Here is a 27276-nt window from a genome sequence, read left to right as displayed (position 1 = left end):
TGGGGGCACCAATTTGGAGACAGGGACTTTTGTCGGGTCGGGTCGGGACCGGCGTACCAAACTAGCGTGGATGGTTTCGAACGCAGACGTAAAAACGATGGCGATGATATCTCGCCGCGTTCTTTGCCGACACGACTTCGGCATTCTTTGGCCAGCGCCTCTTCCTGGTTCCGAGCAAAGCAGTACCGCCGTCACCGCCAAGCTAGCTAATATCTGGAATCAATCCGACCCCGCCGGGGGCGGTAACGTTTGGCTCCGAGGAGGTCGGGGGTCCTCGCGGCAGAGGCTCCTCTAAGACTTGCCTGCGCTGGCCACAAACGGCACCGAGCCGAACAGGTCCTCGGTCGGTAGGGGGCGGGACGGGGCGGGCGCCAGGCGGTCCGCCTCCAGGCTGGCGCTCCTCTCCACGGGCTTTTCTGGAAGGAGTCAGACGGGTCAGGACCTCGTGAAAAGGAGACCAGAATAAGCCAGAGTCCACTTGCTTGCTCTGAGGAGGTCAAACTCCCGATCGATGAGCTCCTCCTCCGTCAGCTTGGAGAAGTTGTCCTCCCCAAAGGGGTTCCAGCGGGACATGTCGGGGGGGTGACTGACTGTACCGCCACTTTGGGAGGGGGGGGTGACGCCATCGGAGGCCAGCAGGGGGGTTCTACGCAGGAGAGAAGTGGAGCGGTCACAACATTAGGTACGGATACTTTGGGAACTCTCGGCAGACTAGTTTTTTCAAAGTCTAATATTAATATTAGGAGGAAAAAAACTAACTAAAAAAAACTAAAATTAAAATAAAACTACAATTTTAATTAATTTTAAATTAATTAAAATATTATGGGAATAGAGTCATATTATAAAGTCATAATATTACCAAGAATGAAGACATATTCCGTTATAAATTAACTACATAACTAAAAAAAAAAAAGCAAAAATGGCAAAAACTGCTGGAATTTTATGAGAATAAATAAAAAATATTAAGAGACAAAAAGGCGTATTCTTACAAGAGAAAAGTTGCAATTTTACGAGAATAAACTTGTAATATTAGGAGGAAAATTAATGTTTTTGTAGCACAGAGTTGAAATATTAAAGAAAAAAAATATTTTTTAAAGGTATAATAATATAGAATAGAAAAACAACAAACATTTGGAATTTTAAGAAAATTAATTATTAATATTATGGGAATAAAGTCATAATATTACAAAGAATAAAGACATTTTATTATACAAATATTATACAATTTTTTACGAGAATAAACTTGTAATATTAGGAGGGAAACTAATGTCGTTTTAGTAGCATAGAGTTGAAATATTATGGAAAACAAATATGAAAAAATAATTTAAAAAAATGCGTAATTTTAGAATAGAAAAAAACAAACATTTAGAATTTTAGGAAAATTTATTATAATATTATGGGAATAAAGTCATAATATTACAAAGAATAAAGACTTTATTATAGAAATTATCTACGTAACAATAAAGCAGCAAAATTGTTTTTTTTTGCTGTAATTATGACAATAAAGTCAAATTATTATTCCAAAAAGAAAAAAAGTTGCAATTTTACGAGAATAAAATTATATACCCAGATAATATTAGTAGTATTAGGAGGAAAACTGTCGTTTTAGTAGCATAGAGTTGAAAAATGGGAAAAAATATCAAAAAAATAATTTTTAAGGCGTAATATAGAATAATAAAAAAAAACATTTGGAATTTTAAAAAATTTAATATAATATTATGGGAATAAAGTCATAATAAAAATTACAAAAAATTGTAATATTAGGAGGAAAACTGTCGTTTTAGTAGCACAGAGTTGAAAAATAGGAAAAAATATCAAAAAAATAATTTTAAGGCGTAATATAGAATAAACATTTAAACATAAGAAAATTTATTATAATATTATGGGAATAAAGTCATAATATTACAAAAAATAAATCCATTTTATTCTACAAATTATCTAGGTAATTTGTAGAATAATAAAGTCAAATTATTATTCCAACAAGAAAAAAGTTTTTAAATTTTTACGAGAATAAACTTGTAATATTAGGAGGGAAAAAAAATCCTTTTATGAGCTAATATAATATTTGTATTTTTTTTTTAATGCAAGAAATGAACAAAACAAAAAATGACAATATAAAGTCAATTCCAGAAGTAAGGGTGTTACCTAGGATGGCCGTAAGAGGGGTCTGCGGGCGAGGGTGCCCCCATCTGGCCTGCCCCTGCAGTGGGAGTGGTTGCATTGTAGGAGCCCAGAGGAACCTGGAACTCCAAGGGGGAGGACATGTAGTGGGGGAGCTGTTGCTGCTGCTGTTGCTGCTGAGCGAAGGCCTGTTGGTACTGGTGCAGCTGTGGGGGGTGGGGGCAAGGTGTGGGGGGGCGGAGAGGGAGAAAAGGAGGGAATGATTTCATGGCGCACAGCGATGACGAGCGACAAGATGATGAAATGTTAGAAACCGGTTCTGGATTTGGGAAGTGCAGGAATGGGGTCGGGGGGTAGGGGGGTGGCGGGTTGAGAGTCAAAGAAAGCGGTGCAGCGCTCCAAAAGGACCCGGCTCACACGTCACAAGTCGTCGGCACGCCACCTCTCTTCCGTCGCCCCGCCCCCTTCGCCATGCAGGTCAGCGTGACTTGAAATGAAACGTTCCCACAGAAAGAACTCACCATGGCGGCGTACTGGGCCTGGGCGGCCTGGGCGGCTCGCTGCTGGTACATGGACTGCATCATCATCTGCTGCTGCTGCTGCTGGAGGGACTGCTGCACGGCCTGTTGGTACTGAAAGGGGGCGGCACACATTCAACACGCTGACCTCTTACGGGGCGGGACCCAGAAGGAACCCGAGGGGTCACCTGGAGGTATTGGAGTTGCTGTGCATTGGCGTGTTGCTGCTGCAGCGCTTGCTGCTGCTGCTGCTGCTGTTGGTGGTGCAGCTGCTGCAGGCGCAGGTCGCCCGGCTGCAGCTGCTGCAGGACTCGGTGCTGCTGACTACCGGGCTGCGGCTGCACGGAGGGCTGTCCCGAAACAGGCGTGGGAGCTGGGAGGACATGCAGGACAGGTTGGAGGGTTTACGGAGCTCTTTTCGGAAATGCTAACATGCTAACTGCTAGCAAAATGGCATGAAGGCAATGTAGCACATTCTAAAAATATAGTTTGCAAAGTCTGTCTAATTATGAAAACGGCTAAAAATGCTACTATGCTAATGTTAGCATGCTAACACCGACTATGATATTGCAAAGTCTTTATACGAGTGTCTAATTATGAAAATGGCTAAAAATGCTGCTATGCTAATGTTAGCATGCTAACACTGAGCATGATATTGCAAAGTCTTTACACGAGTGTCTAATTATGAAAATGGCTAAAAATGCTACTATGCTAATGTTAGCATGCTAACACCGACCATGATATTGCAAAGTCTTTATATAAGTGTTCAATTATGAAAATAACTAAAAATGCTACTATGCTAATGTTAGCATGCTAACACCAAGCATGATATTGCAATATCTTTATACGAGTGTCTAATTATGAAAACGGCTAAAAATGCTACTATATTAAAGTTAGCATGCTAACACCGACTATGATATTTCAAAGTCTCTATGTAAGTGTCTAATTATGAAAATGGCTAAAAATGCTACAATGCCAATTTTAACATGCTAGCAATGCCAACAAGCTCACATTAGCATGCTAACACAGAGCATGATAGTGCTAAGGTTTTATGCATGTGTCTATTGATTAAATGCTCCGAAATCGCACATTTCGGTGCATTCGGTTCCTCCCCGAAAAAACGGAACGTTTGCCGCACCTTTCTGACCATTGCTGACAGGCGGCGCGGAAGGCACGGTCATCTTGACTGGCGTGACAGTGGCCAGCGGCAGGACGTTGCTGTTAGCCGCCTTGGGCCTCTGTCTGGGGGCGATGGAGGTCTCCGTCGGCCCCACCGAGTCTCGTATCCTGCCCAGAAAGACCCGTCATGCGGTGGTTTTTAGCAAGGGAGCGCGACACGTACCGCACGCCAAACCGCCCAACTGCAGACGCCCTCCAGTACCTCGCTTTTGTCATACTTTTCTTGGCAGCCACCTCGCTCGCCGTTAGGGGCTCAGGTAACGACGTAGGGATGGCAGAGCTCTGGAGAAAGAAAACAAATATACCATATAACAGGTGATTGCATCCTGAAAAAAATTATGAAAAATAATAAACAAAATAACTCACAAAGATATTTGGCACAGGACAATCCCTTCCTGCAAACTTGAAGGCAAAGTAGGACACTTGGTAAATGTCTGGTCTCTTCTCCTGATCTGGTTCGAGCATATATCCTGCATGCCACACAGTTATTGTTATTATTATTCATAATAAGAATAAGAATAATACGAATCAGAATAAAGAAGATTTCTTTTGCACTTCTCTCTCTGGCCACTTGATGGTGCTGTTGTACAGATAATGGCTTACATTGAGAGAAGTGGAGTAGTAAACAAGCTGAGCTGGTTTAAACAGGCTCAACTTGTGCAGGAAGACACCGAATGGAGATACTTTTTTTTTTTTTTTTTTTGGAAGCAGGAGTACGCATCCAAAACGATGACGTCGTCGCCGTGTCCCAACTTACGGATTAAGCAGTGCAGCTTGAGGGAGAATTTGGAGTTATCTGGAACGATAAAGGTGCCGTCGCATATGGCAACTTGACTCTCCCCGAAAGGAAGCGTGAAGAAACACAGCTTGTACAACAAGCATCCCAGCGCCTGCGGAGACAACGTAGCGTGCGGTTAGACTTTGGAGGGGGGGGGGGGGCAATATGGCCGCTCAAACAAGTCCGCAGGCTGCGTGGCGAAGAGATAAACGACTTTGGAATCAGCCGCTGCCTTCAGGGCGTCCAATGAGACGGATGCAGGCGGCATGGAGCGCGCACGCGCGCGTGAGGCGCGGTGACGCATGCCACACAAGTCGCTGCGCCCCAAACAGGGAACAGGAAGCCAGCGTGCTGGGGCGAGCTGACAGGAAGTGAGCGTTTTCGTTGCACAACGGCTGTCTGGTCTTTACATTCAAAGAGGAACACGTTGCGACAACTTCATGACGGAGATAAACACATTTGGCAGGTTATTACTTCATGCTCAAATACTAGATAGGACAGCTCCTGTTAACCAGGCTTCATTATTTAATGCTCAAAGACTAGATAGGACAGCCCTAGTCTGACTAGGCTTGATTATTTCCTGCTGAAATACCAGATAGGACAGCCCTAGTCCGACTAGACTTCATTACTTCATGCTCAAATACTAGATAGGACAGTCCTAGTCTGACTAGGCTTCATTATTCCCCGCTTATATACTAGATAGGACAGCCCTAGTCTGACTAGGCTTCATTATTCCCTGCTCATACACTAGATAGGACAGCCCTAGTCCGACTAGGCTTCATTACTTCCTGCTCATATACTAGATAGGACAGCCCTAGTCTGACTAGACTTGATTATTTCCTGCTCAAAGACTAGATAGGACAGCCCTAGTCTGACTAGGCTTCATTACTTCATGCTCAAATACCAGATAGGACCGCCTAGTCTGACTAGGCTTCTTACTTCATGCTGAAATACTAGATAGGACAGCCCAACTCTGACTAGACTTGATTATTTCCTGCTCAAATACTAGATAGGACAGCCCTAGTCTGACTAGGCTTCATTACTTCATGCTCAAATACTAGATAGGACAGTCCTAGTCTGACTAGGCTTCATTATTCCCTGCTTATATACTAGATTGGACAGCCCTAGTCTGACTAGACTTGATTATTTCCTGCTCAAATACTACATAGGACAGCCCTTCTTCTGACTAGGCTTCATTATTTCCTGCTCCAGTACTAGATAGGACAGCTCTAATCCGATTTGGCTTAATCGGTTCATTCACAGTGACTAGGTAGGACAGATCTTGTCGAACTAGGCTTCATCATTTCCTGCTCAAAGACTAGATAGGACAGCCCTAGTCTGACTAGGCTTCATTATTCCCTGCTCATATACTAGATAGGACAGCCCTAGTCTGACTCGGCTTCATTATTTCATGCTCCAATACTACAAAGGACAGCCCTAGTCTGACTAGGCTTCATTATTTTTCATGCTCAAAGACTAGATAGGACAGCTCTAGTCTAACTAGGTTTCATCATTTCCTGCTCAAAGACTAGATATGCCAGCCCTAGTCTGACTGGGCTTCATTATTTCATGCTTAAATACTAGATAGGACAGCTCTAATCCGATTTGGCTTCATCAGTTCATTCACAGTGACTAGGTAGGACAGCTCTTGTCTAACTAGGCTTCATTATTTCCTGTGCAAAGACTAGATAGGATGACTCCAGTCCAATGCTAGATAGGAAATAATATCCCAACTGAAGCTGTCCTATCTAGTCTGAGCATGAACTGATGAAGTCAACCTGCAGGCAGTAAAACTGCCCCGGTGCCGCCCTTTGAGCACCCCAGCTTTGGGGTTTCCACTATCATAGTTTATCCATCATTCAAGTGATCGCATCCTGCTCATGTTTCAAAGTAAAAGCGTGCAAACATGATGGCTCCACAAGCGAACGCCATCCCAACGTGGCTCTCACCTTCAAATCAAAACAAGGTCGTCACCTGCGACTCGTTTATGTCAAGAGAGGGAAAATAGCGGCGGGCGGCCAGGAGATCTGGCTTTGTTGTGAGAGACGCCACACAATGTTTTTACGAGCGGGGCGAGGGGAGGGGGGGGGGGGGGTGAGCAGTCAGCGATCTGGAGAAGGTAAACAAAGTCGGGCGAGCCAGCCAGGAGGAGGAACCTGCCAGGGCAGCGTTAGCGACAAGGACACCAGCAGCATAGAGCCCCCACTCACCCATATATCAGCTTTAGTGGTGATGGCCGTCCCCGCGTACAAGTTAATCATCTCCGGGGCCCGGTACGACAGGGTGGTGTACCTGCGACAGGAACGTGTGATCAATCACATGTCCATATTTGGGACTGCAGAGGTCAAACAACTTCCTGTGTCATTCCGCTTTACACTACAATCCATGTACTAATGGCCGACAGGCGCTCCCATACTTTATTTGGGGAGGCCCGCCACAAGTCAATTTAGACCGCCACAGAAACATTTGGCGTGCTTTGTGCCACTTTGACAATTTATAAATACCCCAGGAAGTTATTGACTGTATATACTACTGAATACAGTAGTAGTACTTTGGCTCTTTTTGACTCAATTTTTGCTGTTCTTTGTTTTCATTTCTGCAAATATTTCAATGTTCTTATTAAATCTTGTAAATCTTGTATCCTTAATTATGATTTTACTTTTAATATTAATTTTTATGCATTTGTATTTTTTAATTACTTTTAATTATGATTTTATTTTTAGTGTTAATTTTTATTAATTTGTATTTTTTAATTACTTTTAAAAATGATTTTATTTTTAACATTAATTTGTATTAAAAAAAATAATTTTAATTATGATTTTCTTAATGTTAATTTTTATTTTTAATTACTTTCAGTGATGATTTATTTTTAATGTTATTTCTTTTTTAAATTACTTTCAATTTTTTTTTTTTATTTAAAATTTTTATTAATTTTATTTTTAAATTACTTTTAATTATGACTTTTTAAAAATGTTTCAAAAATGACAATTTGGTTTTAAAATATGAACATATTTTTTCTTTAATATCTCAACTCTATGCTACCACCCCCCCCCTCTTTAAAATATGACTTTTGTCCCTTAAAATTTGGACTTTATTCTTGCAAAATTAAAGATTTTATTTTCCATTTCTGCTGAAATGTTTGTTGGAAATTTTGCTCGTATTTCACGATATTTTTACTACAATATTTGGACTTTATTCCCATAATATTTTAACTCATTTTCCAAAAGTTACAACTTTGTTTTTCGTCATACTTTTCCCATTTCTGCTATTGTTTTTCCTCCCCAAACTATTTCAACTTTTTTCATGTGCATTTTTTTGGTAATTATGAAATTATTGTCATAATATTTTGACTTTATTCACATTAAAAAATGTTCACAAAAATAGAAATATGAGTGTGTTTCCAAAAATGATCCAGTATGATTTACTTGATTTGTTTTGTTTGTTTCTTATATTACAATTTCAAAATAAAATGTTGTTTAATATTTAAATATGATATTTTGCGTCATAATATGACATCCTAACTACACAGCAATCACTCTGTACAAATACACGAGTACACGTGCAACCAACAAGCGCGTATGTCGACATAAACGCGTCCCGTGCGAGTGACTTACTTCTTGATCTCGTCCTCCACGGCGGTCACGCCGTCTTTATGCGGCTGGAGAACCTTATGAGTGGCGCTGCCGAAGTCGCACAGCACGTAACTGCCCTGGTCGTTCAGGAGGATGTTCTCCACCTGCCGGGCGACACGCCCACACCCTCGTTAGAAAGGGAGTTTTTTTTCCTGTAATATTTACACTTTTTTTTCTCGTTAGAATACAACTTTTTTTCTCTCAATATTTTTATTTTTTCTTGTAAAATTGCAATTTTTTTTTCACTTGAGAATCTAACTTTGTCTTGTAGTATTTTTTACTTTATACTCATTGCATTGGGATTTTTTTTCCCCCTGATTAAAATAAAACTTTTTTTTCTCAAAATATTGGGTATTTTTCCTCATAATATTTTGATTTTAGTCTCATGAAATTCCAACTTTTTTCTCATTAGAATGCGGCTTTTTTTGTTTTGATATTTTGACTTTATTATGGCAAAATTGGGAGTGTTTCTCCTTAAAATCAAACTTTTTTTCTCATAATATTTGGACTTTTTTCTCATAAAATTGCTACTTTTTCTCCTTAGAATATGACTTTGTTTCTTGTAAGATTTTGACACTTCTCAATATTGTGTTTTTTAGTCATTTGAATATTGAATTGATATTTTGACTTTATTAATGTAAAATTGGGACTTTTTCTCTTGTTAGTATCCAACTTTTTTTTCTCAGAATATTTTGACTTTTTTTCCTCATAAAATTGCAACTTTTTTCTCCTTAGAATATGACTTTTTTCTTGTAAGATTTTGACATTATTTTCATAAAATTGCTGCTTTTTTCTCATTCGAATATTGAATTGATATTTTGATTTTATTCATGTAAAATTGGGACTTTTTCTCTTGTTAGAATCCAACTTTTTTTTCCTCATAATATTTTGACTTTTTTCCCTCATAAAATTGCTACTTTTTCTCCTTAGAATATGTAAGATTTTGACATTATTTTCATAAAATTGCTGCTTTTTTCTCATTTGAAAATTGAATTAATATTTTGACTGTAGAATTTTGACTTTTTTCTCTGAATCCAACTTTTTTTTCTCACAATATTTTTAGTTTATTCTCATGAAATTGCTATTTTTTTCTCCTTGTAATATGACTTTTTTCTTGTAATATTTTGACTTAATTCTTGTAAAATTGGGACCTTTTCTCTTATTGGATTGCAACTTTTTTCTCATAATATTTTGACTTTGTTCTCATAAAATTGCTACTTTTTGCTGTATTTTGACTTTATATTTATTCTTTATATTTTGACTTTATATAGTGACTATTTTTCTTAGGTTGACGTTCAGCTGACTTCATCTTTAGGCTGTAAAAAAAATAAAAAATGGCAGTATAGGCTCCCAGCCAGCTTTCTTGGCCCGCCATGTGAGGGACCTGGAAAAAAGGGTGCGTGCCCCCCAAGTGCAAATGCTGGGCCTCTGGTCCGCCCCCGTGGCTTACGCAACAGCGCAGGGACACAAAGGAGCGTGGAGGCTCAGTCATGCGTCACTGAGGGAAGTGACCATGGAGTTAGCTTACATTGTGCAAAGGAAACAAGGGTGCAGGAGAGGAAGCTGAGGAGTCGACTCAGCACGTTTTGTATCTAAGGTCATTTAAGGGTCCGATCCACAAGTTGAACACAGCCGGTCCTTACCTTGAGGTCTCGGTGGATGATGGGAGTCTTGCACTGGTGCAGCCGCGCCACCGCCTCGCACGTGTCGCAGAAGATGTGCAGGACTTCGGCCTCGCTGAAGCCCACGTTGAGACGCTGGTTCATCTGCTTGACCACCTGGCCCGCTGAAACGCGCACAGACCGGCTGTGACTTTCTTATTAGAATACGACATTTTTCTCTTCAGATTTTTGACTGTATTCTTGTAAAATTTAAATATTACTTTGCCTTAATATTTTGACTTTATTCTCATAAAATTTTGACTTTTTTTCTTGCTAGAATACAACTTTTCTCTTCACATTTTAACTTTATTCTCATAAAATTAAAAAAATATCTGTTAAAAAAAATTTGTTAAAATTTTGTCTTTATTTTTTTATTTTATTCTCATAAAATTGGGACTTTTTTCTCCTTACAATATGACTTTTTTTCCCTCTTAATATTCTGACTTTATTCTCAAATTTTCTTATTTTTTTCTATTTTATTCTTTTATAATTCTGACTTTTTTTTCTTGTTAATATATTTTAATATTTTGTTAATATTTGGACTTTTTTTCCTCATTAGAATATTACTTTCCCTTAATATTTTTAATTTATTGTTATAAAATCTCAACTTTTTTCTTGCTAGAATACAACTTTTTTTATCTTCATATTTTAACTTTATTCTCATAAAATTAAATTTTTTCTATTTAAAATCCTACTTTTTGTCTTTTTATTTTATTTTATTCTCGTAAAATTGGAACTTTTTTCTCCGTACAATATGACTTTTTTTCCTCTTAATATTCTGACTTCATTCTCAAATTTTTCTTTTATTTTTTTTCCATTTTATTTTGACTTTATTCTTTTATAATTCTGACTTTTTTTTCTTGTTAATATATTTTAATATTTTGTTAATAATTGGACTTTTTTTCCTCATTAGAATATTACTTTCCCTTAATATTTTTAACTTATTGTCATAAAATCTCAACTTTTTTCTTGCTGGAATACAACTTTTTTTCTCTTCATATTTTAACTTTATTCTCATAAAATTAAATTTTTTTCTATTTAAAATCCTACTTTTTTGTCTTTTATTTTATTCTTGTAAAATTTGGACTATTTTCTCCTTACAATATGACTTTTGTCCTCTTAATAGTCTGACTATTCTTAAATTTTTCTTTTATTTTTTCTTTTATAATTCTGACTTTTTTTTTCTTGTTAGCACCAACTTTTTTTTGTTAATATTTGGACTTTTTTTCCTCATTAGAATATTACTTTCCCTTAATATTTTTAATTTATTTTCTTGCTAGAATACAACTTTTTTCCCTTCATATTTTAACTTTATTCTCTTAAAATTATTTTTTTTCTCTCATTAAAATCCTACTTCTTTGTCTTTATATTTTGATTTTATTCTCGTAAAACTGGGACTTTTTTACTCTTAATATTCTGACTTTATTCTTGTTAAAATTGCAAATTGTTTTTTTCCCCCTCGAAATATTTTAACTTAAGTCTCCTAAAATTCTGATTTTCTTTCATCAAATTACAGCTTTTTGTGCGTGTTTTTTTTTTCCTGTTAGCACCAACTTTTTTTTTTTATTTAAATATTTGGACTTTTTTCCCTCATTAGAATATTACTTTCCTTAATATTTCTAATTTATTCTAATAAAATCTCAACTTTTTTCTTGCTAGACAACAACTTTTTTTCTTTTCATATTTTAACTTTATTCTCATGAAATAAAATTTTTTTTCTCTTTAAAATCCTGCTTTTTTGTCTTTATATTTTTATTTTATACTCCTAAAATTGGTAATTTTTCTCCTTACAATATGACTTTTTTCCCCCTTAATATTCTGACTTTATTCTTGTTAAAATTGCAACTTATTTCAATTTTCTTTTTTTCCCCTCAAAATATTTTAACTTAACTAAGGTCCTGCAGTGCGTCATGGCCAATTATGCAAACCCCCCACCACCACCACAGATAGATTGCGTACAGGAAGTGTACCTTTGCAGTACTCCATGAGGATGAGGACCTCCCACACGCTGTCCGACATGGTATTGACGGCCGAGTCCAGGTAACCCACGATGTTCTTATGGCCCGACAGCTCCTTCTGCAGGGAGGGAAGACATGACGGTGAGGAGAACTACTAGAACTCATTTAGAAGAGTGTCTTTTACATTTTTACCAAATGCCAACATCAGTAGCAGACAAGTCCTTGGAGGAAGAAGAAACACCTCCATCGAAATCTCATCGAAATCTCATCGAAATCTCATCGAAATCTCATCGAAATCTCATCAAAATCTCATCAAAATCTCATCAAAATCTCATCAAAATCTCATCAAAATCTCATCAAAATCTCAGCAAAAATCTCAGCAAAAATCTCAGCAAAAATCTCAGCAAAATCTCAGCAAAAAATTTGTCTCTGACGGCATTCATGAAGAAAACCAAAAGCTATCCGTGATGCCACATGTGGGAACCCACCATGATGGTGATCTCCCGCTTGTGGACGTTCAGGTCCGGGACATTGTTGACGTACATCCTCTTCAGAGCACAGCGGACGCCGCTGTGCGTACGAGCCAGGAAGACCATAGAGAAACCTCCTGCAAAAAAACACACACAAATCCTGTAAGATTCATAAAGGTGAAATAAATATTTGAATCGATATTTATTCTGGAATAATGAGGGATATGAAGTATGTGTTAAGTCAGGGGTGGTCGAACATTTTCACAATACGAGTAGTTCAGAAAAATGTCGTCTTTTTTCCCTTAGAAGACAAATTTTCACATATTTTGACTTTATTCACAGAAAGCTACAACTTTTTTTCTGTTAAAATACGATTTTTTTTATATATTCTGATTTTATCGTAATTTTTTTTTCTCATCACAACACTATTATGGGGGAGGGGGGTCGAAGAGGGCGAGGGCCGTATACTGAAAACTCATATTCAAACTCATACACACTCATATTTCCAAATATTTTTTCCATAAACATTTTAAAAGGTTAATAATTACAAATTTGGGTGAAAATTTATTTTGGTCCAAAAAGTAAAATCTTTCAATATTTTGACTTTATTCTCATAAAATTGCAAAAAAAAAAAAATTCTCCTAAGAATCAAAACTTTTTTTTGAAATATTTAGACTTTATTCTTGTACACCGATAAAAAATATAAAATCGTGCATTTTATGTTTAAAAAAAAAGAAAAAAGTGTACCTTTTTTGGGTAAAAGTTATTTTTTTTTGTAAAACATTTTTTTAATTTTTTTACCTGTAACTTTTAAATTTGACTTTTTTTTCTCATTAGAAACCTTTCTTGTAATATGTTTACTTTATTCTAGTAAAATTGCCATTTTTTTTCTCTTAAAAACTTTATTTTCATAAAATTGTGATTTGACAAAATTCTCACTAACAAAAATAATAAAAAAAATAAAAAAATCCAGATTTAAAAAAATGTAAATACATTTCTTGTAAAAATATATTTCTGGACAAGGTTTTGTGTTATTATTTATTAGTATCAACACTTTGGCTTCACATTCTGTGTTTTTGTTCTATTTATCCAATTTTTGTTTTTGTTAAATTCTATTTATAGAACTAACGGCCCCCAGGCCACACTTTGGACACCCAAAGCTAAAAGCTTTTACTTCGCCACATGGCTTTGAAACCAACATCATCGATGTAGCGCTCGTAGAGTAAGCACAGAGACTTCATTTTGTTGACGTGGTTTTGGAGCACAATGGCGTCCCTGGTGCACACGTTGAAGCATCAGGTCATGTGACATTGTCTGCAGGCAGCACAAGTAGGTCAAAGCCAGCTGAGTTAGAGTCCTAACCGCTGTCGTCAGGATCATACTTTGGACAATAATCAATCCCTCGGAGGCTAACTGCTAATGGCCCCGAGCACTTTGTTATCTCGGCGTTCTTACAAGCGGCTCCCACTGAGCATGCTCCGCCTTTACCCAGCAAACAAGTCAATATTGAAGAAGGAGTCCCGTCCTCGTGAGTAAATATTAGCTTTTGCGTCATGTAAGTAATAATAATACCAAGTCAAGGGTGTCCAAAGTGCTCTTTTTTTTATTTAATACAAAAATTAAAACAAAGAAAACAGCAAAAATGTGCAAAATCAGCAGTAATTTTACAAAAACAAGTTGGAATATAAAAAGAAAAAAAACAATAGCAAAAGCAATAAAGTCAAAATCGTAAGAGAAGAAAGGGGACACAGGGGGTGTCCAAATTGCGGCCTGGGGCACATTTAAGAATATCATTTAACAGGAAAAGTAAAAAAATTCATTAAACCTCAATACCGTATTTTCTGGACTATAAGTCACACTGGAGTATAAGTCGCTCAAGGCCAAAAATGCATCATTAGGTAGAAAAAAACATACATAAGTCGCACTGGCGTATAAGTCGCACAAGGCCAAAAATGCATCATTAGGTAGAAAAAAAACATACATAAGTCGCACTGGAGTATAAGTCACTTAAGGCCAAAAATACATCATTAGGTAGAAAAAAACATACATAAGTTGCTCAAGGCCAAAAATGCATCATTAGGTAGAAAAAAAACATACATAAGTCGCACAAGGCCAAAAATGCATCATTAGGTAGAAAAAAACATACATAAGTCGCTCCGGAGTATAAGGCACTTAAGGCCAAAAATGAATAATTAGGTAGAAAAAAAACATACATAAGTCGCACTGGAGTATAAGTCACTTAAGGCCAAAAATGCATAATTAGGTAGAAAAAAAAAAACATACATAAGTCGCTCCGGAGTATAAGTCGCTTAAGGCCAAAAATGCATAATTAGGTAGAAAAAACATACATAAGTCGCACTGGAGTATAAGTCGCACAAGGCCAAAAATGCATCATTAGGTAGAAAAAAAACCATACATAAGTCGCACTGGAGTATAAGTCGCACAAGGCCAAAAATACATCATTAGGTAGAGTGTTTAGTAGTAGTTTTAGTGCAAGGTGAGACCACATCTGTTGGTAGATGTGGTCTACCACCTGTTCCGGGATCAGGTTCTCACTAACTCAGCGCCCCAAGGCCTTTTGTCGCCTCACTAAGTCTCTGCCGGTGCTCGGTAGGAGGGGGTGGGGGGTCATGCATACCAACTTTTAGGACAAAAGAAAGGACCCCCTGAACCTTACCCCGCCCCACCGACTGTACAGGACTCGGCCTGGGGGACAGTGATGTCTGAGCCAGGAAGCGACTTAGCAATGAAGTTGGGATTTAGCTAAAACGACACAATGAAGCGTCAACATGAGGTCACAGCGAGGGACGGGTGAGGCGGGGGCGGACCCCGAACAAGGGCTTGTCATGACTGGAGAATTTTCCCCGGGAATGTCGTCATCCCCGCAAAGCTGGAGAGCAAGGTACAGTCGGGGTCCTTAGGAAAAACCCTGCAGCCTTTCCAAGGGTAGACATGATGGAGGCGGGAATGTCATGACGGAGGTATTTCCTCCCGCAGGGCCGGCCGCCCCCCCCCCTCCAACCGCCACCCGGGCCATCCGCAAAAACACAAAGCCAGGCTTCCTCTACGAGCTCGCACACTCGTCAAGATAAGCCTCAACTGACTTCAAGTCCTTCAGTAAACCGCACCGTCACATGACGTCCAGCCCGCCAGGACCAGAACGGAGGGTCCCTCCCAATATCAACAAACGCACACCAATGGCATCCAATGAAAATGTCTACGTTGTCAAACACCAACAGCTGCGCTTGTTACATCACGCAAAAAAAACCCTCAGGAATGGATTTCCATGAAACCGGTCTCAGGGTCTTTTGCCAGCTGCCCCTGCTAATTAGCGAGTCTGCGAGATTGAGTAAATCCTTGGAGATTTGCTATTATACGGGCTAATCTCTCAGCCAATCACCAAACATGGTCACTATGTCAAGGCAAAAGGTCAGTTTACAGACTCGGCTAGGCCGCTTCTTAGCTTGGTCCAATCAGGGAGTCAACGAAGGACAAAGTATGTTTGTTTAAATGCTAGCAAAGGGATTGCAAATGTAAGCTAATGTTTTGGTTCACTTCTCCCAGAAGCATGTTAGCTAAATTACTGGTTACATAACAAGGATAAAGTATTTGAAAAGTTGGGGTATGTTTTGGTCTATGGAATGGTTGTCTGGTTTTTAGCTAGGTCCAATCGGGTTTGTTATTGTTGTTGGTTTCCAATAAGCATTTTAGCTACTAAATTACTGAAGCACACAATTTAGGGTTCGGGTTCCCACAACAACAATAAAGTCCGGTTCGGGTATATTTTAGCGAAGTCGTTTCAATCAAGGAATTGCCGATCAACCACTTTTGAGAGATTTGTATCTTTGTTTTTACAGAATCCGTAAGAGTTGGCATAGTCAATTTTTCAATTCCGTAAGCAAGTCGGAGGAAGTACAAGCATCTTTGTTTAAATGTTAGCAATGTGGTTGAAAAAAAAAAACAGGATATTATTTTGGTTCGGGGGTTATTGTTTACATAATGAAGTATTTGGAAAGTTGAGGTTCGGGTATGTTTTGGTCTATGGAATGGTTGTCTGGTTTTTAGCTAGGTCCAATCGGGTTTGTTATTGTTGTTGTTTTTCCAAGAAGCATGTTAGCTAAATTACTGAAGCACACGATTTAGGGTTCGGGTTCCCACAACAACAATAAAGTCCGGTTCGGGTATATTTTAGCGAAGTCGTTTAAATCAAGGGATTGCCGATCAACCACTTTCGAGAGATTTGTATCTTTGTTTTTACAGAATCCGTAAGAGTTGCAAGGTCAATTCTTCAATTCCGGTAAACGAGTCGGAGGAAGTACAAGCATCTTTGTTTAAATGTTAGCAATGTGGTTGAAAAAACGGGATATTATTTTGGTTCGGGGGTTATTGTTTACATAATGAAGTATTTGGAAAGTCGAGGTTCGGGTATGTTTTGGTCTATGGAATGGTTGTCTGGTTTTTAGCTTGGTCCAATCGGGTTTGTTATTGTTGTTGTTTTTCCAAGAAGCATGTTAGCTAAATTACTGTAGCACACAATTTAGGGTTCGGGTTCCCATAACAACAATAAAGTCGGGTTCGGGTATATTTTAGCAAAGTCGTTTCAATCAAGGAATTGTCGATCGAACACTTTGGCGTCAATAGCTAAATTTTTTTGTGAGTCGTCCACAGAGTCCAGAAGAGTTGGTAGTTCTGGTACCTGCTAAACCGGTTGAGAACGATGCAAGTACACATGTTGACAATCATGCTAGCAGCTCATATAAAAATGGTCTATGGAGTTTTGGTCAGTTTTTAGTCGAAGTGCCTAAGTCACAACTAGTCCTCTGATTTATTTATTTTTTGGGGGTAATGCAATTTTTGGCGTTAACCAAAAAAATTTTTAGGGGGGGTGGGGCTTATTTGTGTAGAACGAAGTTGTGGCAACCATTAGGGAATACACAATGTACAAAGTGTGTAAGTTTGTCTTGCCGTTAGCCTTTGTTTGACATGACCTCTGTGCCTGTGTTTTTTTTGGGGACATAAACCGGCCGTAGGCGCCTGTACGACCGAGTACCGAGTCCAGGTAGAATCTTAACATGTTTCATCTGCCACTCCAGAATCCTCCATGAGACATTTTTCACCGGCGTCCCTGTAACCGACTTCAGCCTGGCTAATCTCTTAGCCTCAGGCCTTTCCACCGAGTTCCACCGCGGTGACAGTCCAGATGCATCGGCGGCAAAGGTTCCGGCGCCTAAAAATAGACGGGCGCTCGCTTGCTTTTTCAACATGCAGCCGAGAGATTCTGCACTTCGGGACGGATCAACGAAGGAGACAGTTTTCTCTCTGAACGAGACTTGGACAACAGATAGTACTGTTTTGTTGACCAAACTACCATGACCGGGTTTTTTTGCGCCGGCATTCTTTCGGCCGAGCTGCAGTGTGACAACAATGAAGCACAGTGCGGCCATTCATCAGCCGTACAGTATGCTAATCGTGACGCTTCTCGCCAGCGCTGACGGGGACGGTCTGACAGGTTTATCCAAGACCACATCAGAGCCTGGATGAACCAAAACAAATACGCTGCCAAGTCAAAATAAGGTCTTGGTGTGCAAACATGACTTTTAGTGCGGTTCTAAGACTAGTATGTGACCCTGGTGTAGGGTGTCCAACATTTGACATGGAGGCCATTATTATATTTAAAAAATGTAATAAATTAGAAGAATAGTTGATATTTTATATATTTCGGTTACAAAATATTATTAGTATGAACAACTTTTTTCCCCCAAATTTTTTTCTGAATTTTTCTAGTACTTTATTTTGTAATATTTGGTGTTTATCTCAGAATATTTTGTTTTTATTCTTATAAAATGACTGCTACTTTGTTAATATTTATCTTTTTTATTTTTTTTATCAATTATTAGGGCTAATAAAAATGGCCTCCCGGGCTGTACTTTGGAACCTGAAGATGAACGTTAAAAAAAAATATAGCCCCTCCCTCACTTGTTTATATGATACCGCCACTTAGTAAAAAAAAATAACAAAAAGAAATACAAATAAAAAAATAAAAAATAAAAAAATGCAAAAAAATAAATAAATAAAAATACAAATAAATAAATAAATAAATAATAAAATAAAAATTAAAAAAATACAAAAAATAAAAAATAAAAAATAAAAAATAAAAAATAAAAAATAATAAATAATAAATAATAAATAATAAATAATAAATAATAAATAATAAATAATAAATAATAAATAATAAATAATAAATAAAAGTCGGCTTCTCCACACATCTTAAAATCCACCCAACACACGGGGTCGTCGTGGTCCCGTCATTTTCGGCATGTCATCATCATCCAAGTGTCTGCAGCGACCGGCGGACGTCATATCTCTCCAGGCTGTCGGCTAACGGAGCGCCAGAGCAAACATTTCCAGATTTTGCTGACAGCAGGCAAACACGGTGTGTTTGTGTTGAGTCGGTCAGTCGTGTGTCACCCGATGAAAAATAGAAAGAAGTGACAGAAGCCGAGTGGAGAACCCCGGGGAGGCATCGACGTTTTCGTATGGACCAGATAGCGACATGAACGACGCCGATCAGCCAAACAAACGTTGGCTTGAAGGGGAATCTTGTGATTTTTCAGCTAAACGGTTATACAGACATTTTGCTTTAGGACTCCAGCAAACCACAGTGAGAGCCATTATCCATTAATAGCCAAAACACGGAACAGTGGGGAACCTTCCCAGTTGCTGCCAAGTATGGCCCCCCCCAACCAGATATTAATTTTTCATACAGAACTGTTTTTTCTCGGTTAATAATAAAAAGTTTCATTTAAAAACTGCATTTTGTGCATTGACTAATATGATCTGAAATATTTTTAAGTGTGACAAATCACATATTATATACTGTATCATACATTATATATTATTTTATTTTAAATTAATCAAAAAATAAATAAAAGTTGTAGATGTTTAAATATATTATTTATCTTAATTTATTTAATAAAATTAATGCTTAACATCTATATTTTATATAATAAATATATAAAAATATATAAAATATATATGATAAGCATTATTTTTATTAAATAAATAAAAATAATGCTTAACATATATTTTATATACTATATAAAAATATATAAAATATAGATGTTAAGCATTATATTATATTTTATATAATAAATATATAAAAAATATAATATATAAAAATATATAATATATAATATATAAAAATATATCTAAAATATATATGATAAGCATTATTTTTATTAAATAAATAAACATAATGCTTAACATATTTTATATACTATATAAAAATATATAAAATATAGATGTTAAGCATTATATTATATTTTATATAATAAATATATAAAAATATATAATATATAATATATAAAAATATATCTAAAATATATATGATAAGCATTATTTTTTATTAAATAAATAAAAATAATGCTTAACATATATTTTATATACTATATAAAAATATATAAAATATAGATGTTAAGCATTATATTATATTTTATATAATAAATATATAAAAATATATAATATATAATATATAATATATAAAAATATATAAAAAAATATATATGATAAGCATTATTTTTATTAAATAAATAAAAATAAAGCTTAACATATATTTTATATACTATATAAAAATATATAAAATACAGATGTTAAGCTACAACTTTTATTTATTTTTTCATTATTTTAATATTTTTTAATATATATTTTATATATTTATTATATACCCATTATGGTGGACTACTACTACTACTACAACTACTGAAGTTTTTTTTTTATAAATAAATAAATGAATGAATTAAAATAAAATCAAAAAATGTTATTAAAAAACTAAGTATGTTGAATACACTTAAATGAAGCCAATTAACAGGCTGTCAGACAATAGTATTTTGAGACACAAAAAAGGGGAAGCTGCTGGTGACAGGCTGCCACTTCCACCTGCCGGCGAGGTCACATGACCCAAGCCTCGCACCGTCTTTATTTTATTGAACCTTTACGACGCCGTGCGGCCCCACTCAGTCCCCTCAGTTAACCCGGACTGAGAACTTTCTAACTGTACTCCTGCTTACAGTTGCCGGGTAGATTTCCCTGACGAAAACCTGTCGAGTCGCATGAGCACGTGACAAGGGCGGTTGACGGGAGGACCAGGAAGTGAGCGGGAACCGGTTTCCAGCGCCATGTTTACGATGCGTGTTTGAATATAATGGCGTTCCATACGTGCCTTTTTCCATGTTTTTCATGTCATCATTTCCCATCAATGTTTCATACGTCTGTCATAAAAGAGCTCAAGAGAAGCGAAAAAATTTAATATTATGGAGGGAAAAAAGTCATAACATTCTAGTAAAATTATAATTTTATTCCTGTAATATAACAATGTGATTCTTGCGCTATTACTGACTATAGTGACTGATTATCCCAGCTTCATTCTCATAAAAATACACCTTATTTTCTCACAATATTTTAATTAAAATATTACATTGGTAAAAAAAATATAAATTTTTTTTATAAAAAATGTAAAAAAATGTATAAAAAATTATAAATTTTTTTATAAAAAATTTAAAAAAAAGTTTATAAAAATTTTTATACTATTTTTTATTTTTTTTTTTATAACTTTTTATTAAAAATACATAAATATCTTTAAAAATGCCAAATAAAATAATAACAGCTTATTTTGTCATCATATTAAAAGAACCAGTGAAAAAGTAAAATATATATATTTTCATGAACAAATATATTTAAGGTTTTATTTTGCTATTACTGCCTTTTTAATTCCATTATTAAAGATTTTAAAAATTGTTTAAATACACTCTATTTTCTCACAATATTCAACAATGTTACAGTTTGGTGGATAAATATTTGAATTTCAATAAAAAAATATTAAGAAATACAATAAATGTTTTCCTAAAATTGGTACATATAATGATATATAGATAATATTAATTATAACAAAACAATATATTTATTTTAGTTATATATTATTATTTCTTGTAAATATGTTCATTTAAAAATGTATACAACTAATTATTATACTATTACTACCAATTTCCTTTCAGAATTAAATAATTTAATAATTTTTTTTTTTTTTTTTAGAATAGGCAGCTTATTTTCCCACAATTAGAAACAATGTTGCACTTTTTGGGGGACGGGGGGGGGGGGTCTTTTAAATAAATAAATATTAATAAATATAAATAAACACATACAAATTTTCATAAAATTCTTATGTATAAAGAAATATATTTAATAATTAATTCAATTATTTCTTAGAATAAACAGCTTATTTTCCCACAATTAGAAACAATGTTGCCCTTTTTTGGGGGGGGGGGTCATTTAAATAAAAAAAAATATTAATAAATCTAAATAAACACATACACATTTTCATAAAATTGTTATGTATAAAGAAATATATTTAATAATATTTCTTAGAATAGACAGCTTATTAGAAAAAATGATGCACTTTTTGGGGGGGTCATTTAAATAAATAAATATTAATACATATAAATAAAACACATACACATTTTCATAAAATTGTTATATATAAAGAAATATACAAGAAAATTTATTGAATATAATAATACAACTTGGGTTCTCATAATATAAAATGTAAATATTATAAATAATATATATATTTCATTATATCATATTTTTTAATTTTTGTTCACTGGCCCCATGTTCGGAGCACACACAACCCGCAAGGCATGCCGTCCACTAAGTTACCAAGCATACCTTGCGGGTCACACTGTGTCTTCGCCAGACTTCATCGACATGCGAACGGGTTTCTCGTTTGTCTGTAGGCGGCCCCCGATGGAAAAACGTTTTAACACTGACATGTTCCACTTCCTCATCTTTTTTTTCCACATTAGCACACAACCAGGATCATGTGACGTGCCTAAGCGTGTCCAATAAACGTGTTCATTAAATAAACTGCTGTGCCTAAAAGGGTCAAAGTTCAACATGCTTCCTTATTTGGGAATGCTACATCCCTAAAAAAAAGTGCAAAGTTATCAAAAGTGTGTGTGAGAGACGGAGTTGTTAGACGGGTGTGTCCGTGCTAGCTTACCCTCAGCGACCAGCTCCTCCACGGTGACTTGATACCGGCCGACCGCGAACACTTTCCCGACGTAGCCGCCGAGCCCGGAGCCAGACCCGGTCGCCCCTACGAGCCCCCCGCTTTCAGACTTCGGCATCCGGGAAAACTTCTTCATTTTGCCCCCCTTTTTTTTATTTATTCTCAGTCCCGAGGAGGAAGTCAGTCAAAGTGAGCAGCGGCGTCTCCTATCTTCGTCTCCCCGGCATGGAGCCTCTCGCTCTCGGCATCCAAATGGCGTCTCGGCTCGGCCACGGCGGGAAAGCCACGAGCCACCGACACGGTCGCACGGGTCGTGCGCGTGACAGCGTCCACCTTGGCGGTGACAACAACAACACGTAAGCGCTGGTTAGCTAGTGAGACACATCGGGCTAACTCGTACGGGACTCTCCTCCAAGAAAAAAAACTACGGAGGCACAGCTCAGTCAATTAAAGCCCAAAAAGCTTCCGATATCTGGGTATAAATCCAACCCAGTCGTTCTCCAGCGTCGCTGGGTCGCCACGCCGCTGCGACGCGCACCGAAGCACTGCTCTTGCTAGCAGGCTAACTAGCAAGCTAACATGCTAGTTACACTAAGAGCGAGCGGGTGAACCAGTCAAGCGGTCACCGGGTCAGGGAGAAAAAAAAAAACACAGCCGCACGGGAAAGCGCCTCCTCGGGCAAGGCCTTAGGCTTTTGGGGCTGGTTCCTCCGCGGCGTCACCTCCTCGCTTCCCCTCTGCCATCTTGGCTCAACTTGTCAGGGAGACTCCTCAATGATGGAGGCCACAGTAAAAATGTGAGGGGGCGGTACCTTTGGTTAGCCAATCACAGCGGGAACCTGACTTGACCTGACCACGCCCATTTTACTTGTTCTGACCACGCCCCCGTAGCGTTGTTTTGTTACAAGAGCAAACTAATAAACAAACATGGCTACATAATAAATAATATATGTTGTTTACACAAATAATTCATGACGTCACACATTGTTTGTGTCACAAATACTTCTTATAAAACATAATTTTGACCTTATTTGGTTTGGGAAACAAATCCCCCTCATTGAGAAGAAAGTAATTAGAAATAGTCCGTTCCAGAGTCAAAATGTGGGCATAATAAATAATCTAAAGTGTTTTACACTTGAGCAGCACTAAACCACAGGCCCAGTGTAAACAAAAGATGGTCTACATAATGAGGTCAGAGAAGAAGAAGAAGAAGAAGAAGAAGAAGAAGAAGAAGAAGAAGAAGAAGAAGAAGAAGAAGGGGAGCACATGTGTGACATTACATAAGAGATGGGGGTGTGTGGGGGGGTGTCACGTGATCTAACGACTCAACCTCCATGTGTGCACACATCCTGCTTCTGCACGACATGGCGAGGAGAGGATGTTTTTTTTTGGAGGGGGTTGGGGGGTTCTTTTTCCTCTTTGACACACATTGTTATCCTTGGAGATCCGTCCATCGGGTGACTGCTGCTATCTGGTGGCCGTAATACGGAACTACACCACCATGGCTTCATTTCTATGGAGGGCTGTTGCGTTCAAATGAAATACTTACAAAACCAATAAAAATATTATTATTTACATAAGATTATGTATAAATATTATTTAAAAAAAATGTTAATTTAAAATAAGATTCCAAAATTTATTGTATTAGTGTGTACGAAATTATCAGAATTATTGTATTACTTAGTAAATATTTAAAAAAATAAAAACTCTTATTAATCCATTAAATAAAATATGCAATAATATGTAAAGTTGATTTTTTTTTAAAGTTTGCAGTTTGTTTTCAAATTTTTAAATTTTCCTATAAATTTTTTATGTTTTTATTGTGTTATTTTTTTTCCTACTTTTATTGTGTACTTTTATAATGTCAAATTATTGTATTATAAATATACATAAAATGGAAAAATATCATAAAATTAATGAAAACAGATAAAAGAAAAAACAAAAGCAATAAAAATTGAAAATAAAAACTTATTCAGTCATTTCAATATTCAATACTTAATAGTGTATGATTTAAAATATTTTTTCTATAATAATAAAAATATATATTTGTTTAATAGACATGACTTTTAAATAATAACACATTATTATTTAAAATACATCATATTAAAATTATAAGATGCATATTTTAAATAATTAAAAAAATATTAGTTTAATGGACATAAACCTGTAGGGATTTAATTTTTTTAAATAAAACGTAGTAATCATTATAAAAAATATATATTTAAATTATAATATATATTATTTCAAATAAAAAAAATAATATAAATAACATTTTGTTTAACAAACTTGTGGGGATTTTCAGATTTTTAAAATATAAAAAGTATGAATAATATTCACATTTTAATATATAATTTAAAAAATAATAATTATTTTAAAAAAACTAAAAGAAAAATAAAGAAAAAATAAATACAAATAATATATCTGATTAATAGACATGAACCCATAAGGATTTCCATATTTTCTATGTGTAACAATATTAATAATATTCACATTTTAATATATAATTTAAAAAATAATAATTATTTTAAAAAAACTAAAAGAAAAATAAAGAAAAAATAAATACAAATAATATATCTGATTAATAGACATGAACCCATAAGGATTTCCATATTTTCTACGTGTAAAAATATTAATAATATTCACGTTTTAATATATAATTTAAAAAATAATAATTATTTAAAAAAAACTAAAAGAAAAATAAAGAAAAAATAAATACAAATAATATATCTGATTAATAGACATGAACCCATAAGGATTTCCATATTTTCTACGTGTAAAAATATTAATAATATTCACATTTTAATATACAATATTTAAAAAATAAATAAAAATAATATATCTACTTAATAGACATGAACCTGTGTGGATTTTCATATTTTCTTTATTGACTAAAAAAAGGCACCAAATACAGGCGTTGAAATCAGTAGCATTGTGGGTAATTTCATCAAAAATCATCATAGCACCAAAAATATAATGTAATTTCCCAGAATTGCTTCATTCTGGAGTGGTTTTGATAGGCACACGGTTTGGGGGGGGGGGGGGGGGGGGGGGGGGGACAAAACAAAAAAAAACACACACAGGAAGTGAAACAAAGTGACATTTTTGCGTGGGTTTGCTTTGCAGCGTCTCAGCAGGAAATGAAGTCATCACATCAGTAGCATAAAATATTAATTTTAAAAAACAAACCCCCAAAAAAGGCTCAAGTGGTAAAACATAATAGCATAAAAAAAAAATTAAAAAAAACATCGTAACGACACGAGAGGCTGAGTAGCAAAAACGGGCGTCTTTGGGCGGAACGGCGGCTTAGAAAAATGTGCTTTGTTATAAAGTCATTGTCAGTAAGGCGACACTTCTGATTGGTTACAGGAAGTTCTGGGCGGGGTCATAACGATTGTTTGTGAAATACTGAATGGCACTTGGTTGGAAGCGTGCTAGCGATGGACGGGACGGCAATAAAAGAGAACGAAATGTGTCGAAAATGTTTCGAGCGAGGCTTCAAACGATAAAAACGAGAAGGAAACACGATGATGTCATAATTGCACTTGATTGATTCATATTTTGTGTCACTCAATCATCCTCAGCAGGATAAAGCACAGTACTTTCAACTTGGCTCACAGTTTTACCGTAAACTTTTTTCGTAAATTTACTTGCAAATTTATGAAATAATTCTTGTATTATTACGAGTTTTTATATGAAATGTAAAAATTTTTAAAAAGTCATACATTTACTAGAATTTGTAGATTTATAAAATAGTCGAAATTTCACAACTTTTTACCGTAAACTTGCAACTTTTTTCGTAAATTTACTTGCAAATTTATGAAATAATTCTTGTAATATTACGAGTTTCTATCGGAAATTTAAGATTTTTTAAAAAGTCATACATTTACTAGAATTTGTAGATTTATAAAATAGTCAAAATTTCACGAGAATTTTACGACTTTTTACCGTAAACTTACAACTTTTTTTGTAAATTTACTTGCAAATTTATGAAATAATTCTTGTAATATTACGAGTTTTTATCGGTAATTTAAGTTTTTTTTTTAAAAAGTCATACATTTACTAGAATTTGTAGATTTATAAAATAGTCAAAATTTCACGAGAATTTTACGACTTTTTACCGTAAACTTGCAACTTTTTTCGTAAATTTACTTGCAAATTTATGAAATAATTCTTGTAATATTACGAGTTTTTATCGGAAATGTAAGATTTTTTAAAAAGTCATACATTTACTAGAATTTGTAGATTTATAAAATAGTCGAAATTTCATGAGAATTTTACGACTTTTTACCGTAAACTTGCAACTTTTTTCGTAAATTTACTTGCAAATTTATGAAATAATTCTTGGTATATTACGAGTTTTTATCGGAAATGTAAGATTTTTTAAAAAGTCATACATTTACTAGAATTTGTACATTTATAAAATAGTCGAAATTTCATGAGAATTTTACGGCTTTTTACCGTAAACTTGCAACTTTTTTCGTAAATTTACTTGCAAATTTATGAAATAATTCTTGTAATATTATGAGTTTTTATCGGAAATTTAAGATTTTTTAAAAAGTCATACATTTACTAGAATTTGTAGATTTATAAAATAGTCAAAATTTCATGAGAATTTTACGACTTTTTACCGCAAATTTACAACTTTTTTTTTCTCGTAAATTTACTTGTAATTTACTTGTACATTTATGAAATTAATCTTATTCTTGAGTTTTTATTGGAAATTTAAGAATTTTTTAAAATCGTAAATTTACAACTTTTATTGTAAATTTACATTTCGTTTACTTGTAAATGTATGAAATAATTCTTGTAATATTACGACTTTTCATTGTGAAGTTATGATTTTTAAAATTTTAAATGTACTACTTTTATTGTAAATTTACTTGTAATTTACCTGTAA

The 27276-nt window shown here is 35.3% G+C and overlaps 1 protein-coding gene across 1 annotated transcript in view; it reads right to left on the bottom strand.

The window, feature by feature from the left end:
* Positions 1–23176, bottom strand: part of bmp2k (BMP2 inducible kinase) — a 30112-nt gene extending 6936 nt beyond the window's left edge. The window contains exons 1-15 of the mRNA XM_058069545.1: positions 22372–23176; positions 12336–12454; positions 11860–11965; positions 9872–10014; positions 8211–8332; positions 6807–6888; positions 4576–4708; positions 4185–4288; positions 4021–4100; positions 3778–3926; positions 2828–3012; positions 2643–2753; positions 2146–2327; positions 483–646; positions 303–416 (exon numbers count right to left, since the gene is read on the bottom strand). Of these exons, the coding sequence (XP_057925528.1) occupies positions 303–416; positions 483–646; positions 2146–2327; positions 2643–2753; positions 2828–3012; positions 3778–3926; positions 4021–4100; positions 4185–4288; positions 4576–4708; positions 6807–6888; positions 8211–8332; positions 9872–10014; positions 11860–11965; positions 12336–12454; positions 22372–22516 (1939 nt within the window). The 5' untranslated portion in view covers positions 22517–23176. The remainder of the gene's footprint in view (positions 1–302; positions 417–482; positions 647–2145; positions 2328–2642; positions 2754–2827; positions 3013–3777; positions 3927–4020; positions 4101–4184; positions 4289–4575; positions 4709–6806; positions 6889–8210; positions 8333–9871; positions 10015–11859; positions 11966–12335; positions 12455–22371) is intronic.
* Positions 23177–27276: the final 4100 nt, after the last annotated feature.

This window comes from Doryrhamphus excisus, chromosome 4 (assembly GCF_030265055.1).
Source record: "Doryrhamphus excisus isolate RoL2022-K1 chromosome 4, RoL_Dexc_1.0, whole genome shotgun sequence".
NCBI lineage: Eukaryota > Metazoa > Chordata > Actinopteri > Syngnathiformes > Syngnathidae > Doryrhamphus > Doryrhamphus excisus.
This window is presented reverse-complemented; position numbering and strand designations above follow the sequence as displayed.